Below are 17,064 nucleotides of genomic sequence, written 5' to 3'. Positions count from 1 at the left end.
AGAAATATTTCCTCAGATTCGTTTTAAATTTACCACACTGCAGCTTCATTGCATGCCCCCTTGTCCTAGTATTTTTGGACAGCGTAAACAGACGCTCCACATCGACCCGTTCCATTCCACTCATTATCTTATAGACCTCTATCATATCTCCCCTCAGCCGCCTCTTCTCCAAGCTGAAGAGCCCCAGCCTCCTCAGCCTTTCCTCATAGGGAAGTCGTCCCATCCCCTGTATCATCTTTGTCGCCCTTCTCTGCACCTTTTCCAGTTCCACTATATCTTTTTTGAGGTGCAGCGACCAGAATTGAACACAATACTCAAGGTCCGGTCGCACCATGGAGCGATACAATGGCAGAATAATATCCCTGTTTTTGTTTTCAATCCCTTTCCTAATGATACCCAACATTCTATTTGCTTTCCTAGCCGCAGCAGCACATTGAGCACCAGTTTTCAATGTATCATCAATGATGTCACCTAGATCCCTTTCTTGGTCCGTGACTCCCAATGCTGTATCTTGCATGATAGTTATAGTTTGGGTTCCTCTTTCCCCACATGCATCACCTTGCACTTGTTCACATTAAACGTCATCTGCCATTTAAACGCCCAATCTCCCAGTCTCGTAAGGTCCTCTTGTAGTTTTTACTATCTTCCTGCGATTTGACGACTTTGAATAACTTTTTCATCAGCAAATTTGATTACCTCACTAGTTACCCCCATCTCAAGGTTATTTATGAATATGTTAAAAAGCAGAGGTCCCAGCACAGATCCCTGAGGGACCCCACTAACTACCCTTCTCCATTGTGAATACTGACCTTTTAATCCTACTCTCCGTTTCCTATCTTTCAACCAGTTTTTAATCCACAGTAAGACAAATGGCAACATGCGGTACAGGAAGTGACGTGTTCCCAACCGAAATCTGAGATACTTCCTGTGGCCTAGAAATCTCAGGATAAGAGTGCAGGCATCCTTTAAGTCCAGAGATCACAGCCAATCTTTCTACTTAATCACTGAGCGTAGAGTGCCCAGTGAAACCATCCTGAACTTTCTTGAACAGGAATTTGTTCAGGGCCCTTAGGTCTAGGATGGGATGCATCCCCTTGTTTTCTCTGGGATAAGGAAGTACCTGGAACAGAATCCCTGCCTTTCCTACCCTGGAGGAATAGGCTCGACCACACGGGCCTTCAGAACATAAGAACAGTTTGGTCGTAAAGCTTATCATGTTCGCCAGATGACAGACTAGCTTAAGTCAACTAACTGCTACACTCCGATCTCCCATGAACAAGCATTAACCTCCCCTTTCAGCTATGTTTCAATATTTCTATGCTGCAAGTGCTAAATTACACCTCCTGCTGAAATGTACTGGGCTTTTTTTTTTTTGGGGGGGGGGGGGGGACTTTTTCTGCAGAACCGCCAGTCTGTTCTGACCTATTCTGAACTCAAACAGTCTTTCCTGGGGGGAGAGAGCTGCAGAGATGGCCAGAGACAGTTGGAATGCCATATGTGGCGGCAAGCAGCGCCTGACAATGGAGGTCAGTGGGAGCTTCCCTTTGGCAGGGATTCTGCATTGCTGTTCTTCTGTTTTGTTGTTTGTAGTCTTTTTTTAGTTTTTATTTATTATTGTATACGTGGAGAGAAAGGGAGCGCTGTGACCATTTAGGAGTGGCTGTAGAAAACAACGAGATCAAATGGGAGGAGAACTCCAGATGCAAGAACTACCGCATATGCCCAGTAAGCCCAAAGCGTACCACAGCTAGGGGAGAGCATCAACACACAGATCAGTTTGAGGACTTCACCATGAAGTGTGCCTGCATTTCCCCTGCTTACTCACCTGTAGCAGATGTTCTCCAAGGACAGCAAAACATGTATTTTCACACATGGGTGATGTGACAGAGCCCAGTGCAGATGCTACCTAGCATTCTGTATCTTTAAAAGGCCTTTGGTAGCACTGTACAGTACATTTGCAAGTACCTCCCCACCCAGCGTGAGCACACAGGACCAGCAGTACAGTTACAAAGTTAATTTCCTAGGGGAGATAGGAGGGAATGTGAGAATACATGCCCTGCTGTTCTTGGAGAACACCTGATACAGGTAAGAAACTTTCTACCATCTTTCCGTGCCTTGATTAAATCCTCAATTGTAATCTCTATCCCCAATCCTCTGGTCCATTGTGCTGCTAACTTAACGAGTGCTCACCTCTACCGTGATGCCCATCCATTTACCAAACAGATAACTTGTTAAATCTATTAGGAAGTTTGGCAAAACCCTCATTCACTTCCTAAACCTCTTGACCCTCCAGACGTTGCACTCCAAGGTAAAAAAATAAAAATAAAAAATGAAAAAATAGTGACAAAGCTGCAGGTAATACAGAAAACGCCCATTAGGCACCTGACACGCTTCACTTGCTGAAAGGAAGGAAATGTGCCTTGCACCAGCTGTATAAGGTCTTGCAAGCATGTACAGTCTCTAGTCACCCAGAGCCGTAACTGGGAAGTCTCCTGACCTGGTTCAAACTCAGGATTATCAAAGACAAGGGGGTAATGGTAGGAGACACCCACCGGTGGTGCCGCCATCCACGCCTTCCCCAACAGAATTGCCATACTCCCTCCACTCCTCAGTGCTTGTTCTGTTAATTCAGGATTTCTTTTCAATTTAAACATTTAACTGATTTCCAGGGGGGGGGGGGGAAGGGATTAGGTCTTCCTGATCTAAATCTTGATTGTAAAGCTTATCTTCGCCAGTTGACAGACTGGCTTAAGTCAACTAACTGCTACACTCCGATCTCCCATGAACAAGCATTAACCTCCCCTTTCAGCTATGTTTCAATATTTCTATGCTGCAGGTGCTAAATTACACCTCCTGTTGAAATGTGCTGGGCTTTTTTTTTTTTTTTTAATTTGTATGAAAGTTTTTTTTTTTTGGGGGGGGGGGGGGATTTTTCTGCAGAACCGCCAGTCTGATCTGACCTGTTCTGAACTCAAATAGGTCTTTCCTCAAACCCATTAAGTCAACAGTTATTTTGGTGCCAGATAGACAGATGTTTCCAACCCCTTCTAACATTTAATTGGGCCAGAAAGAATAATAAGCGCAGGGTGTAATCCCTGACTCAGATTCATCAGGGCTCAGGACATCATCATTGTGCGAAGGCGACACCTAGTGACTGGATGCAGGAGTCCTGCTGCACAGCCTTTGAACAAAGTACTGTTGCTACAATGACTTGACTAAAGCAAGCTGCGAGGAGAAATATATACTGAATACACCTAAACAGATTATCCTGAAACAGACCTGTAGGAGAAAAGGGAAATGGAACTTGATATACCGCCTTTCTGAGGTTTTTGCAACTACATTCAAAGAGGTTTACACATATTCAGGTACTTATTTTGTACCAGGGGCAATGGAGGGTTAAGTGACTTGCCCAGAGTCACAAGGAGATGCAGTGGGAATCGAACTCACTTCCCCAGGATCAAAGTCCACTGCACTAACCACTAGGCTACTCCTCCATTCCAGGCTACTCCAGGAAGCTTCAAGAATGGAGCTCAGAGACAGGTCAATTAGTCTTTAGATTTGTTTTTATTTTTAATAAAAAAAAAAAAAACACAAGGAAAAATTTCCAAAAGTAAACAAAAACCAGATAAGTGCATGTAGATTTTGAGTAACATTGAAATTCCAGCTCTTTAGAGTCCCTTAAAGAGTCATTGCTTTGACATTATAGCATCCTATTTTGTACGAATTTCGACGAGACTCGTAGGTGTGAACATTTACATTTATTATTTCACTTTTGGTTCGAGCACATATGCACACGGATTACATAGAGGCATATTTTCAAAGCACTTTGGGAGGCTAAGTTCCATAGGTTTCTATGGAACTTTGGGAGGCTAAGTGCTTTGAAAATGAGCCTGTATGTAACATAGTAAATGATGTCAGATAAAGACCTGAACAGTCCATCCAGTCTACCCAACTTTTTTTGTGTGTGTAATATTCTTTATTTTCCTTTGACCTTTAAAATCATCTGAGTAATGTTTGTGTAAACAGTAAAATGGAATGAAATTACATCAAGTTGTATGCAAATTGGTTTACAACACCTTAATTATGAAAAGGCATTATAAATTAATATTTCCTGTTTTAAGTACATTGAAGAGCTGCCATTTAGTTAGGATTAGGTAAGTAAATAATGGTACAGTTAAGAAATCTCTTCTAGAGAATGTATTCCCTGCTCTGGAAATCAAACATTCATAAATCTTCATAATATCTATTTGTAGGGTAAGCAAGACTAGTCAATATTACTAACTTTAAAATTTAATTGCACAAAGCCCTATTATCTCCTTCAGTTCAACCATATTATTTTTCATATATTCAAGTATTAGTTTTCAGTTTATTCCCTTTGTACAATAACCCTGCAATTTAAGAATCTGCCAAATTAATATGGGTGCAGAAAGCAGCCTCCTAATGGCAACATCTTATAGTACTCTAGCTTGTAGACACTTCAAAGCAGAACAACATTTGCAGGTCAAATGCTTTTCCTCTATTTATTCATTGAACAAAATTCATAAATTAATAAGTAAGCAGTCTTAGGCACATTCTCAGCATGTGAAATCTGCAAGGCACCTCCCATACCCTACACAATCAGATGATCATTTGTTCATTTCCTCCCTACTTGAACCAAATTGAACTTCCTACCCTCTGTCACACTCAAAATTAGAGGATATTAATACCTGGAAACTTCGTATAATGGACAACTACTTGCAAATAGTTTATCAAAATGTAACTAGTTTTGCTAAACAGGATGTTCAAAGTTAAGAAAATAAATTTTGCAGAATCCAAGTTCAGTTAACAAATCTCGATTTTCAGAAGTACATTACTAAAGAGGGCATAAAAGAAACAATATTGATAAAGAAGCAATTCAAACAGAGAAACCTTTATAAGGAAGATATATCTGCTAAAAAAAAAATTCCTTTAGTAACCAATACATACAGCAACAAGTTCATAAATGTCGCTCATAAAACTGCTGGCATTCATTTTAATTCTTTTGAAGAAGGGTTCATATTTCTGCATAAGTACAAAAATATCGCCATACTGGGACAGACTGAAGGTCCATCAACCCCAGCATCCTGTTTCCAACAGTGGTCAATCCAGGTAACAAGTACCTGGCAAGATCCCAAAAAAGTATAATACATTTTATGCTGCTTATTCTAGAAATAAGAAGTGGATTTTTCCCAAGTCCATTTTAATAATGATCTATGGACTTTTCCTTTAGCAACCTATCCAAACCTTTTTTAAACCCCACTAAGCTAACTGCCTTTACAACATTCTCTGGAAACGAATTCCAGAGTTTAATTGCAATTTTGAGTGAAGACAATTTTTCTCAGATTCATTTTAAATGTACTACTTTGTAGCTTCACTGCATGCCCCCTAGTCCTAGTATTTTTGGAAAGAGTAAACAAGCAATTCACATCTACCCGTTGCACTCCACTCATTATTTTATAGACCTCTATCACATCTGCCCTCAACCGTCTTTTCTCCAAGCTGAAGAGCCCTAGCCGCTTCAGCCTTTCCTCATAGAGAAGTTGTCCCATCCCCTTTATCATTTTCGTCGCCCTTTTCTGTACCTTTTCTAATTCTATCTTTTTTGAGATGCAGCGACCAGACTTGAACACAATATTCGAGGTGCGGGAACGTGGATTGTGGAGGACCCAAGTTGTTGATGTTTATGGACTCGAGTCTTCCAACTTCATAATGTTTCACTACCATTTTGAAATTTCTGTTATAAGACTTTGTATTTCCAATTACTATGTAAGCCGCATTGAGCCTGCATTATGTGGAAGCGCGCAGGGTACAAATCTAATAAATAAATTAAATTTCAATCTGGTTTTGGTACAACCTTCTCAGAGGTTCTGTTGCCTGTGTTTTTACATCTGGGAAGATAACTGGATTGCCTTTCAGACATGGGTGTAGAAGAGAACCAAAAGTGTTGGAAATGCTCTTTGATGCTAGCAACAATCGATGAATCTGTTGGCAGTCCGGTTTAGGATGGGCTGGAGAGGGCTACACGGAAACTCCAGTAATTTGAAACGTGAGGACAGTGCCAAGCAGACTTTTACAGTCTGTGTCCCGCAAACAACAAGACAGATTTGGATAGGCTAAAGAGGGCCTCAATGGCAACTTCAGTACTTGGAATCCAAGGACAGGGCTGGGCAGACTTCTACGGTCTATATCCCAGAAATAATGATCAAATATTTTATATCACATTCATTGCTGGTTTAATCATGACTTGATAATGAATGTGACTGCTGGGCAGACTGGATGGACCTTTCAGGTTTTTATCTGTCATTTACTACATAACAGTAAAATGCTTGAGCAACTGGGCACATGATGGAAGGACATTGCAGACAGTAGGAGTCTGATCAGCAAAGACTCTTGTTGCCAAATCAAATGCACACAAGACACAAATGGTATCATTTAATAGTGCTTCATTTCAATCCAAAAGCAGCTTCTGCAGTTTATCATTGAATTCAGTTGCCAGTTGTTTAAGATATATTAAGTTTTTACATATTGATATTAGCATTTTACAGATGCTGTTCCATCTAGTTAGAACAGCCTGTTTCAGGCTAGTATCAAGCCCCGTCGGCGCTGTCCCTGTCCCCATATCACTCTTGACTTCACACACCATCATGCAAAGTTGCCTTCTAATGGTTTTGCATTGAACATTCAAATATGAATCATTTATTGGGTGGTTGCCTGAAACATGAGAAGCCAAATATACTGACTTTTAATGTTTACATTTTCCGCTATAAGAAGTCTCAACTTCAATGAATTTTTGAAAAGTTAATAAAAGCAAAGAGCGCTGACCTTCCATCTGACCTGCCTGTGGCTGTACCCCAGGATAAGGTGTCTGCTGTGGCTGCACACCAGGGGGATGGACTGCAGAAGAGGAGGAAGCAATGCTGTCAGGTGTACCAACACGTTCTTCTGTAGGAGCACTGGGAGGGCCTGAGAAAGAAAGCAATTAGAAATAGTATGAATGCAGAGAGTAGGTAAAAAGAACCATGATTCAGTGGCAAAATAATCTGCACCTTCCCTAATAATTTTTGTTCTTCAATTGTGTCTTCTCCTGCCTCCTTCCCTACCAGCAATACTGTGTTCTTATCCATTTATCAAAATATACCAGGACAGAAACAGGGCCAAGTCACCTGTAATGTCCAGCTTCCATTCCCATATCATACAGAAGCCACACACATTGAAGTCAACCCCTCTGTAGATATTAAGGACAGCGATATGAAAAAGTCCCTCTCTCCTGTTTCGTCCCTATTGTTGTATTTATATCACACTGAATGATTTATGATCCTTAAACAAAATGTAATATTGGACAAAGGGAACATAACAGTTTTAAATTACCACCTCATTTAGGGAACAATGTTATCCAACACTTATATCACCCATGTAAAAGTGTAACTGCCCCTAACTTAGTAACTAGTTGCACTACCTTCAGCAGCAATAACTGCAACCAAATGCTTCCTATAATTGCAATACCAGTCTTTTATATCGCTGTTGAGGGATCTTAGCAGAACTACTTTAATTCAGACACATTCATACATTTTCGTGCATGAATTACTCATTTCAGGTCCTGCCATAGCATCTTGGGTTCAAGTCAGGACTGTGATTAGGCCAATTCAAAATGTTATTATTATTATTTATTGCATTTGTATCCCACATTTTCCCACCTCTTTGCAGGCTCAATGTGGCTTACAATACATCATGAATGGTGGAGATATATAAGAATAAACATTTAGTATTACAGAAGGAACTTGGGTAACATGATAGTGCTAAAGCATGATATTAGTGTAACAAGCAAATATTATAAGGCAATTCTGGATATATGTGGAGGAGTTCATGTTTGTTGGTCTTTGTGGTATGCCTTGTTGAAAAGATGGGTCTTCAGTAGTTTGCGGAAGTTAGTTAGTTCATAGATCGTTTTTAAGTTGCATGGCAGCGCGTTCCAGAATTGTGTGCTCAAGTAGGAAAAGGTTGACGCATGGGTTAGTTTGTATTTTAGACCTTTGCAGTTGGAGAAATGAAGATTAAGGAATGTGCGGGATGATTTTTAAGCATTCCTGGGTGGTAAGTCTATCAGGTCTGACATGTAGGCTGGGGCATCTCCGTGAATGATTTTATGAACAAGGGTACATATTTTGAACGTGATGCGTTCTTTAAGAGGTTTAGCACTTTCATATTTTGTTTTACCGAGTACGAGTCTAGCTGCCGTGTTATGGGCTGTCTGGAGTTTCTTGATTATTTGCTCTTTGCAGCCAGCATAGAGTGCGTTGCAGTAGTCTAAATGACTGAGTACCATTGATTGTACTAGGTTACGGAAGACGGTCCTTGGGAAGAACAGTCTTACTCTTTTTAATTTCCACATTGAGTGGAACATCTTCTTGGTTGTGTTTCTCGCGTGACTCTCAAGTGTTAGGTGTCGGTCAATGGTGACTCCAAGAATTTTTAGGGTGTCCGAAATTGGAAGATTCAGTTTTGGTGTGTTAATGGTGGTGAATTTGTTCGTGTTATGTTGAGAGGTGAGTATTAGGCATTGGGTTTTTTCTGCATTGAGTTTCAGCTGAAATGCATCCACCCATGAATGCATGATATGTAGACTTTGGTTGAAGTCACTGGAAATTTCCTTTAAATCTTGTTTAAATAGGATGTAGATTGTTACGTCATCTGCGTATATGTATGGGTTAAGGTTTTGGTTATGGTTTCCCCTCAGTCATTCAGACGTAGACCTGCTTTTGGGTTTCAGATCATTGACTTGCTATATAACCCAATTATACTTCAGTTTATGGACAGATGGCCAGACATTCTTCTTCAGGATTTTCTGGTACAGTGCAGAATTAATGGCTCCTTCAATAATGGCAGTTTTTTTCCAGGTCTTGAGACAGCAAAGCACCCCCACATCATCACACTACCACCACCACGTTTGACTAATGGTATGATGTTCTTTCTGTGTTGTATTTGCTTTATGCAAAACAGAATAAGAGGCAATGTCCTATTGTGGATTAAAAACTGGTTGAAAGATAGAAAACAGAAGGTAGGGTTAAAGTCAGTATTCTCAATGGAGCAGGGTAGATAGTAGGATTCCACAGGGGTCTGTGCTGGGATTGCTGCTTTTTAACATATTTATAAATGATCTAGAGATAGGAATAACCAGTGAGGTAATTAAATTTGCTGAAGACACAAAGTTATTCAAAGTTGTCAAATTGCAAGAGGACTATGAAAAATTGCAAGAGGACCTTACGAGACTGGGCATCCAATGGCAGACGACTTTTAATGTGAGCAAGTGCAAAGTGATGCATGTGGGAAAGAGGAACCCAAACCATAGTTACGTGATACAAGGTTCCACATTAGGAGTCACCGCCCAGGAAAAGGATCTGGGGGTCATCAATCATGATATGTTGAAACCCTCTGCTCAATGTGCAGCAGCGGCTAAGAAAGCAAATAGAATGTTAGGAACTATTAGGAAAGGAATGGAAAACAAAACTGAGAATATTATAATGCCTTTATATCGTTCCATGGTGCAACCACACCTCGAATACTGTGTACAGTTCTGGTCACTGCATCTCAAAAAGATATGGTGAATTTTGAAAAGGTACAGAGAAGGGCAACAAAAATAATAAAGGGGATGGGACAACCTGCCTATCAGGAAAGGCTAAAGTGACTAGGGCTCTTCAGCTTGGAAAAGAGACAGCTGAGGGGAGATATGATAGAGGTTTATAAAATACTAAGTGGCATGGAACAGGTAGATGTGAATTGCTTGTTTACTCTTTCCAAAAACATTAGGACTAGGGGGAATGCAAAAAAGCTACTAAGTACTAAATTTAAAACGAATCGTAGAGGAATTCCCTCAAGGAATTAAAATCTGGAATTCGCTAACAGAGAATGTAGTAAAAGCAGTTAGCATAGCAGGGTTTAAAAAAGGTTTGGATAGTTTCCTAAAAGAAAAGTCCACAAGCCATTATTAAGATGGAATTGAGAAAATCCATTGCTTATTCTAGAATAAGCAGCATAAAATCTGTTTTGCTGCTCTGGGATCTTGCCAGATACTTGGGACCTGAATTGGCCACTGTTAGATACTGGGCTTGGACCTTCGGTTTGTCCCAGTATGGCAAAGCTTATGTTCTGTATTATCCAATAAGTTGCACTTTTGACTCATCTGTTCATGGAGCATTATCCCAAAAGGCTTAGGGATCACCCAAGTATGTTTTTGCAAATGTGAGATAAGCATTGATGTTATTCTTTGATTTCAATGGTTCCTGCTTTGCTATTCCCCACTAATCACATTTTTGCTTGGTCTCTTTCTTATTGTGGAATCATGAACACTGATGCTAGTTGAGGCTAGAAACGGCCTGAAGTTCTTTGGATGTTCTTCTGGGATGGTTTGTGAGTTAATACTAACAAAACTGACAATAGTCACTATCAAATTCAAAACAAGGCAACAGTTTAGTTAAGGAGACCTCAGAAACCAATAGAGTGATTCTCATTGGTTGTAACTGGCATGTCTTTCAACTGGTATTCAGTTTCTATCATCGGTCTCAAAACTCCTATATTTTAAAATTTATATGCTCTTCTGTGCCAACTTAGTGCATACAACACAATTTTTTTTTATAAACTTGATTTGTGTTTTTTTGAAAAGCTACTTATGTGATGATTAAAATATGGGAGTTTTGAGACCGATGATAGAAACTGAATAACGCTTGAAAGACATGCCGGCTACAACCAATGAGAATCACTCTATTGGTTTCTGAGGTCTCTTTCTTCTTTAACTAAACTATTGCCTTGTTTTGAATTTGATGGTGACTAGTGTCAATTTCGTTACTATTGATTTACCTGATTTTTACACTAGTATTGCTGCAATTTTTACATTATTTTGTGAGATGGTTTGTGAGTTCTCAAATCAGTTGTCATTGTGACCTTTGAGTAATTTTGGTAGGCCGGCTGCTCCTAGAAAGGCTCACCACTGTTCCGAGTCTTCTCCATTTGGAGATAATGGCTCTCACTATGGATGGGTGCAGTCCCAAAGTTTTAGAAAATGGCTTTGTAACTGATATATTTCAACAATTTTTCTCAGCTCTTCTGGAATTTCCTTTGATCATAGAATAGTGGTTGTTGTAGAAACTTTGTGGTGACCACTTTCATGGTAAGGGTCATTATATAGTGAGGTTTAAATTCAACAAGGCTGGCTAAAATCAAGCTGGCTGTGTTCAATCAGCTGCATCTAATCAATTAAATTTGGTCAACTGGCTGTTGAGTAACTAACTTAGATTGTGAGCCCTCCTGGGTCAGAGAAATATCCAGTGTACCTGAATGTAACTCACCTTGAGCTACTACTGAAAAAGGTGTGAGCAAAATCTAAATAAATAAATAAGGGGGCAATTACATTTTCACATGGGTGATGTGTGTTTTGGATAACTTAGTTCCTTAAATAAATGAATAATTTTCGTGTTTACACTCAGGTTACCTTTGTCTAATATTACATTTTGATTAAAGATCATAAACCATTGCGTATGACATATATGGAATAATAGGGAAAATCAGAAGGAGAATAGGGACTTTTACACATCACTGTCTGTGCCATCCCACTGCCTCTATTGAACGAAAACATAAGAAGAAACCTGAAATATCTACAACACAAAGGATGAATCCCCCGAGTGGAGGAGTAGCCTAGTGGTTAGTGCAGTGGACTTTGATCCTGGAGAACTGAGTTTGATTCCCACTGCAGCTCCTTGTGACTCTGGACAAGTCACTTAACCCTCCATTGCCCCTGGTACAAAATAAGTACCTGAATATATGTAAACCGCTTTAAATGTAGTTGCAAAAACCTCAGAAAGGCGGTATATCCAGTCCCATTTCCCTTTCCATAAAAGGAGTGACAATGAGGCGTATTTTCAAAGCACTTAGCCTTACAAAGTTCCATGGGTTACTATGGAACTTTGTAAGGCTAAGTGCTTTGAAAATGAGCCCCATCGTGTCTGTTTTGGAGGTGGTGGGGAACGTTTGCAAACTGTAAGAGAAATATAGCTACTAGTCCCTAGAAGAAACATTTCTTTAAGCAGGAGACACCTATCACTAAACCACAATGAAATAATCAACAATAATTAGGTGCATTAATTTTTTTATATATGCAATGCAATAATTTTAAGATACCAAGTTTATTGGAAAAAAAACCCACACACACCTGCAAAGTTCTAACTTTATATTACTTTAGCAGTGACATCTCACAGTTTTAAATGATAGCTCTGTGCCATATATGGCACAATATTTTGCCAAAATTAAACACATTCAGCACCGATTTCTTTCAAACAACCTTGGTTCTAAAGTTCTGAGCATGTGCAGACTCCTCAGTCCCTCAATTAGTTCTATACCTCAAGGGAATACATGTCTAGGTGAGGCAGGTACATCCGATCAATCCTGCAGGGCTGAGGAGACCACAGCGCACAGGAAAGGCTGCACAAATTCAGAACTTTACACTTCACCCTGAGTTTCAGCTGTTCCGTCCTGGTGCCATCAGATGTCATTGTTGATATGCTGAAATCCTCTGTTCAATGTGCAGATCACGCAGGGGATAGTAGGATTAGAAAAGAAGTGGAGAGCAATTAAGCGTTGCTATTCGCAGAAACCCAACCCCCATTCTATATCTTATCTTTATCAATGAAACATGGATTCACAACCAAAACTACCCCATAATCCTTGAACTGTGCCCGCCAGGTTACAAAATCACCCACCGAACCAGATCAGAAAAGAGAGGTGGAGGCATAGCACTAATATACCGAGAAAAATTCACCACCAAAACCACAGCCACCTCCATAACACCCCAACTAGAAATTGCCTCATTTAGAATCCATAACAACTCCCTAACCGATCACCTGAATTGCATATTATTCTACAGACCACCCGGCAACTGGAAGGAAAGTCAGCCCACCTTCATGGACTTCATATCAAACAACTGTGTAAACAACAACAACATACTGCTACTAGGCGACATTAACCTTCATCTAGAAGATCCCAACTCCACAAACGCACTTGAATGTAAAGACTTCCAACAGTCCTGGGATTTTAAATGGCCCCACATGCAAACTACCCATATCACAGGACATACATTGGACCTCCTATCAGATAAACTACCTACAGACAATAACCTATTAATAAGAGACATCAAATGGACTGACCATTACAAACTGAACCTAACTGTAAACTAGCAGAAGAAGGCCTCAAACAGTACACCAGAATGTACTACTTACACTACAAGAGGGCAAATCGATCCACAAATATTCGACAACGAATGGACAACACGCACTGATTCCAATCTTTATCTCAACCACTGGGATGGCAGATGCAACAGCGTACTAAACAAAATAGCACCCTTAAAAACAAAAATATCAAAAAGACAAAACATGTACCTTGGTTCAATGACGAACTAAAAAAAGCTCAAAACACAATCTAGAAAACTTGAACGAGTATGGAGAAAGACAAAAGATGAACACACACTCGCGCATGGAAACAAATACATAGACAATACAAATACGCAATAAAACAAACCAAAAGGTTCTACTACAAAACCAAATTAGGACCGGACTACAAAGATATGAAGAAACTATTCCAACTCGTAAATAAGTTACTAGACACCACCCCTATCACCATAACCAACACAGATATCCCACCCGCAGACAAACTTGCTAACTACTTTAACGAAAAAATAATAAAACTACGCAGCACACTTCCTCATCACAATACAGACATCGAAATCTTCTTCAACGATCTGGACCTATCCTCCGAAGGATACCCAGCTGAACGCATTTGGACATTTAATCTCCTCAGCACCGAATCAGTTACACAAGCGACTCACAGGTTCGCCAAGACCCACTGCAAACTGGATACATGTCCCAGTCATGTACTCAAGTCTGCCCCAGACCCCTTCATAGGAGACCTTACATCCCATCTAAACTTCATGTTACAACAAGGTCTCTTCCCTGAGGAACATGGCAACATCCTGCTCACCCCCAATACCAAAAGACGCCAAGAAAAGCACAAATGATATCACCAATTACCGCCCAGTTGCATCTATCCCATTAGAAGTAAAAATGATGGAGAGCTTCGTGACTAAACAGCTTACAGAATACCTGGACAAGTTCTCAATACTACATAATTCACAATCAGGATTCAGATCCCACCATAGCACCGAAACTGTCCTAGTCACCCTCCTGGCCAAATTCAAGCAGGAGATTGCCACAGGCAAAAGCATACTCCTCCTCTAGCTCGACATGTCGAGCGCATTCAACATGGTAAACCACAACATACTACTAAGAATGCTAGGCCACATCGGGATTGACAGAAACGTACTTAACTGGATCAAAAGCTTTCTAACCACCAGAACTTATCGTAAAATCAAAGTCAAACATATCACCACCGTGGAAAGCAGTCTGCGGAGTACCTCAAGGATCACCATTATCACCAATACTCTTCAACATGATGATGATTCCACTGGCATAGTAATTATCCAACCGAGGCCTTAACCAATTCATTTACGTAGATGATGTTACAATATACATCCCCTTCAGACATGATCTGACAGAAATAACCAACAAAATCAAAGATAGCCTGAACATCATGGACTCCTGGGCAAACTCATTCCAACTGAAACTGAACACCGAAAAAACACATTGCCTCATCCTCTCCTCTCCATATAACAAATACAAACCTACAACCATAAATACTCCAGGACATACCCTCCCTACCTCGGACAGTTTGAAAATACTCGGTGTCACACTCGATCGCAACCTTACCCTCAAGAGCCAAGTAAACTCTGTAACAAAGAAAATGTTCTATTCAATGTGGAAGCTCAAACGATTAAAACCTTTCTTACCAAGAGCAACTTTTCGATACCTAATACAATCAATGGTCCTAAGCCATGCAGATTATTGCAATGGAATCTACACGGGCTGCAAAGAACAACTCATAAAAAGACTGTCCAAAATACAGCAGCCAGGCTGATATTCAGCAAAACACGCTTCGAAATTGCCAAACCCCTCTGAGAAAAGTTGCATTGGCTCCCAATCAATGAATGGATCATCTTCAAAATCTGCACCTTAGTCCACAAAATCATATATGGCATAGTCCCAGAATACATGACAGACCTCACAGACTTACCAATAAGAAACAAAGTCAGATCATCAAGATCCTACCTAAACCTATACTACCCAAATTGCAAAGGACTGAAATACAAAACAACTTACGCAGCCGGCTTCTCCTACATAAGCGCACAACTATGGAATGGGCTCCCAAAAGCTGTGAAAACAATCCACAACCACTTCAACTTCAGGAAATCACTAAAAACCAACCTCTTCAAAAAGGCCTACCCAAACGACCCCACGTAACCATCTTCACCTACCAACACAGCATGACTATGATCGAACAGGCAACACGCAATCTTCATCCATTCCGACCCTCCACGTATACCTCATACAATCACTATACAACTTTGTATTTGTTATCAAGCAACTGGGCAAACGCCTCTGACGGTACTATGTAAGCCACATTGAGCCTGCAAATAGGTGGGAAAATGTGGGGTACAAATGTAACAAATAAATAAAATATGAAACTAACTGCAACTGGAGCAGCACTAAACAGTCTTCTGCATGAGCGGACTATGAAATCACTTATCGTAAATGTAATTTTTTTAGGCACGGAGAGCGGGCAGGGGGGCTACTGGCGCGCATAATGAACAAGAGTAGAAGATCACATTTTATGCCAGCAATACGTAATTGTGCTGGAGCTATTTCCACCAAATTGGAAGAAATAGCACAAAATTTCCACCACATTTTGCTGCTTTATATGAGGCAGAGACAGTAGATAAAGATTTCAAAACCAATATTCACTGATATCTTCAGGCAGTGGGGATGCCAAAACTCCCCACAAAACTGGAAACATCGCTTAATCAGTAAGTGAGGGAAAAGGAGCTACAGCAGGCCATTAAAGCATTAAAAGATTTTTCCACACCGTGCTCTGATGGGTTCACCAGCGAGTTTTACAAAATATTACAGCCCCATATAGTAGGTGCCCTACTTGACTATTATAACACGGTAATTGAGAAGGGAAGATTTCCCCTTCAAGCCAATGCTGCGCTTTTTAGCTTATTACCCAAACTAGGAATGGATTTGCAGCAGCCGGGTGGGTTCCTATAGGCCAATCTTTTTAATAAATGTAGATAAACTGTTGGCTAGAGTTCTGGCAGAACGACTGTCGCCCTTGGTGCCTCAATTAGTTGAATACCAGGTGGGTTTTGTGAGGGGATGGCAGTCAGCGGTCAATGTTCGCAAATTAATCTTAACCATATCGCAGGGTCAGAAAATGGGGGTTTCATACTTGGCGGTGAGCCTTGATGCAGAAGGAGCATTTGACCGTGTGCAATGGGCCCTGTTTGCTACATTGCGCTGGGTGGGATTTTAAAGGTTGGTTTCTCCAGGCAGTGTTGTCATTGTACACGGCGCCCCAAGTAGCATTATAGTCAACGGAGTGAGAACGGCAGAGTTTTCAATAAAACGGGGGACCTGACAAGGATGCCCATTATCCCCGTTATTATTTCTCCTGTCTTTAGAACTGCTTCTATGTATGATTCGGGCTAACAAAGATACGTGGGGTGCAATTTCAGCATCATATAATAAAGGTGTTAGCATATGCAGATGATTTACTTTTAACTTTAGATGATCCACAAAACTCTCTCAAACACCTTTTACAGACCATGGGGCGGTTTCTGGATTCCAGCTAAACCTGACTAAATCTATAGCTTTGCCACTTAAGACAGACACTCAATGCAAGTGGCAGAACCACTTTCCACTGCAGTGGGCCCCTAGTCAAATTAAATAATTGGTAGTTATCATCCCAACTGATTTGTCTAAATTATATGATAACAATATACTCCCTCTATTGACAAACACTAAGCACCAGCTACAGCTCTGCAGTACTTGCTCCCTCTCTCTGATTGGCCACATAGCATTGGTTAACATGATGCTGGTCCCCCACTGGCTC

General features: G+C 40.5%; 1 protein-coding gene across 4 annotated transcripts in view; it reads right to left on the bottom strand.

The window, feature by feature from the left end:
• The window catches only part of TFG (trafficking from ER to golgi regulator), a 64,776-nt gene that overhangs the window by 5,425 nt on the left and 42,287 nt on the right, over positions 1–17,064 (bottom strand). For 2 of the 4 annotated variants that reach the window (XM_030204088.1, XM_030204087.1), the window contains exon 6: positions 6,853–6,981. In XM_030204088.1, the coding sequence (XP_030059948.1) occupies positions 6,853–6,981 (129 nt within the window). Of the gene's footprint in view, positions 1–6,840; positions 6,982–17,064 lie in introns of all 4 variants that reach the window. The other 2 variants (XM_030204085.1, XM_030204084.1) reach the window with 1 other exon arrangement.

The sequence above is a fragment of the Microcaecilia unicolor genome, chromosome 5 (genome assembly GCF_901765095.1).
Source record: "Microcaecilia unicolor chromosome 5, aMicUni1.1, whole genome shotgun sequence".
Classification (NCBI taxonomy): Eukaryota; Metazoa; Chordata; class Amphibia; order Gymnophiona; family Siphonopidae; genus Microcaecilia; species Microcaecilia unicolor.
This window is presented reverse-complemented; position numbering and strand designations above follow the sequence as displayed.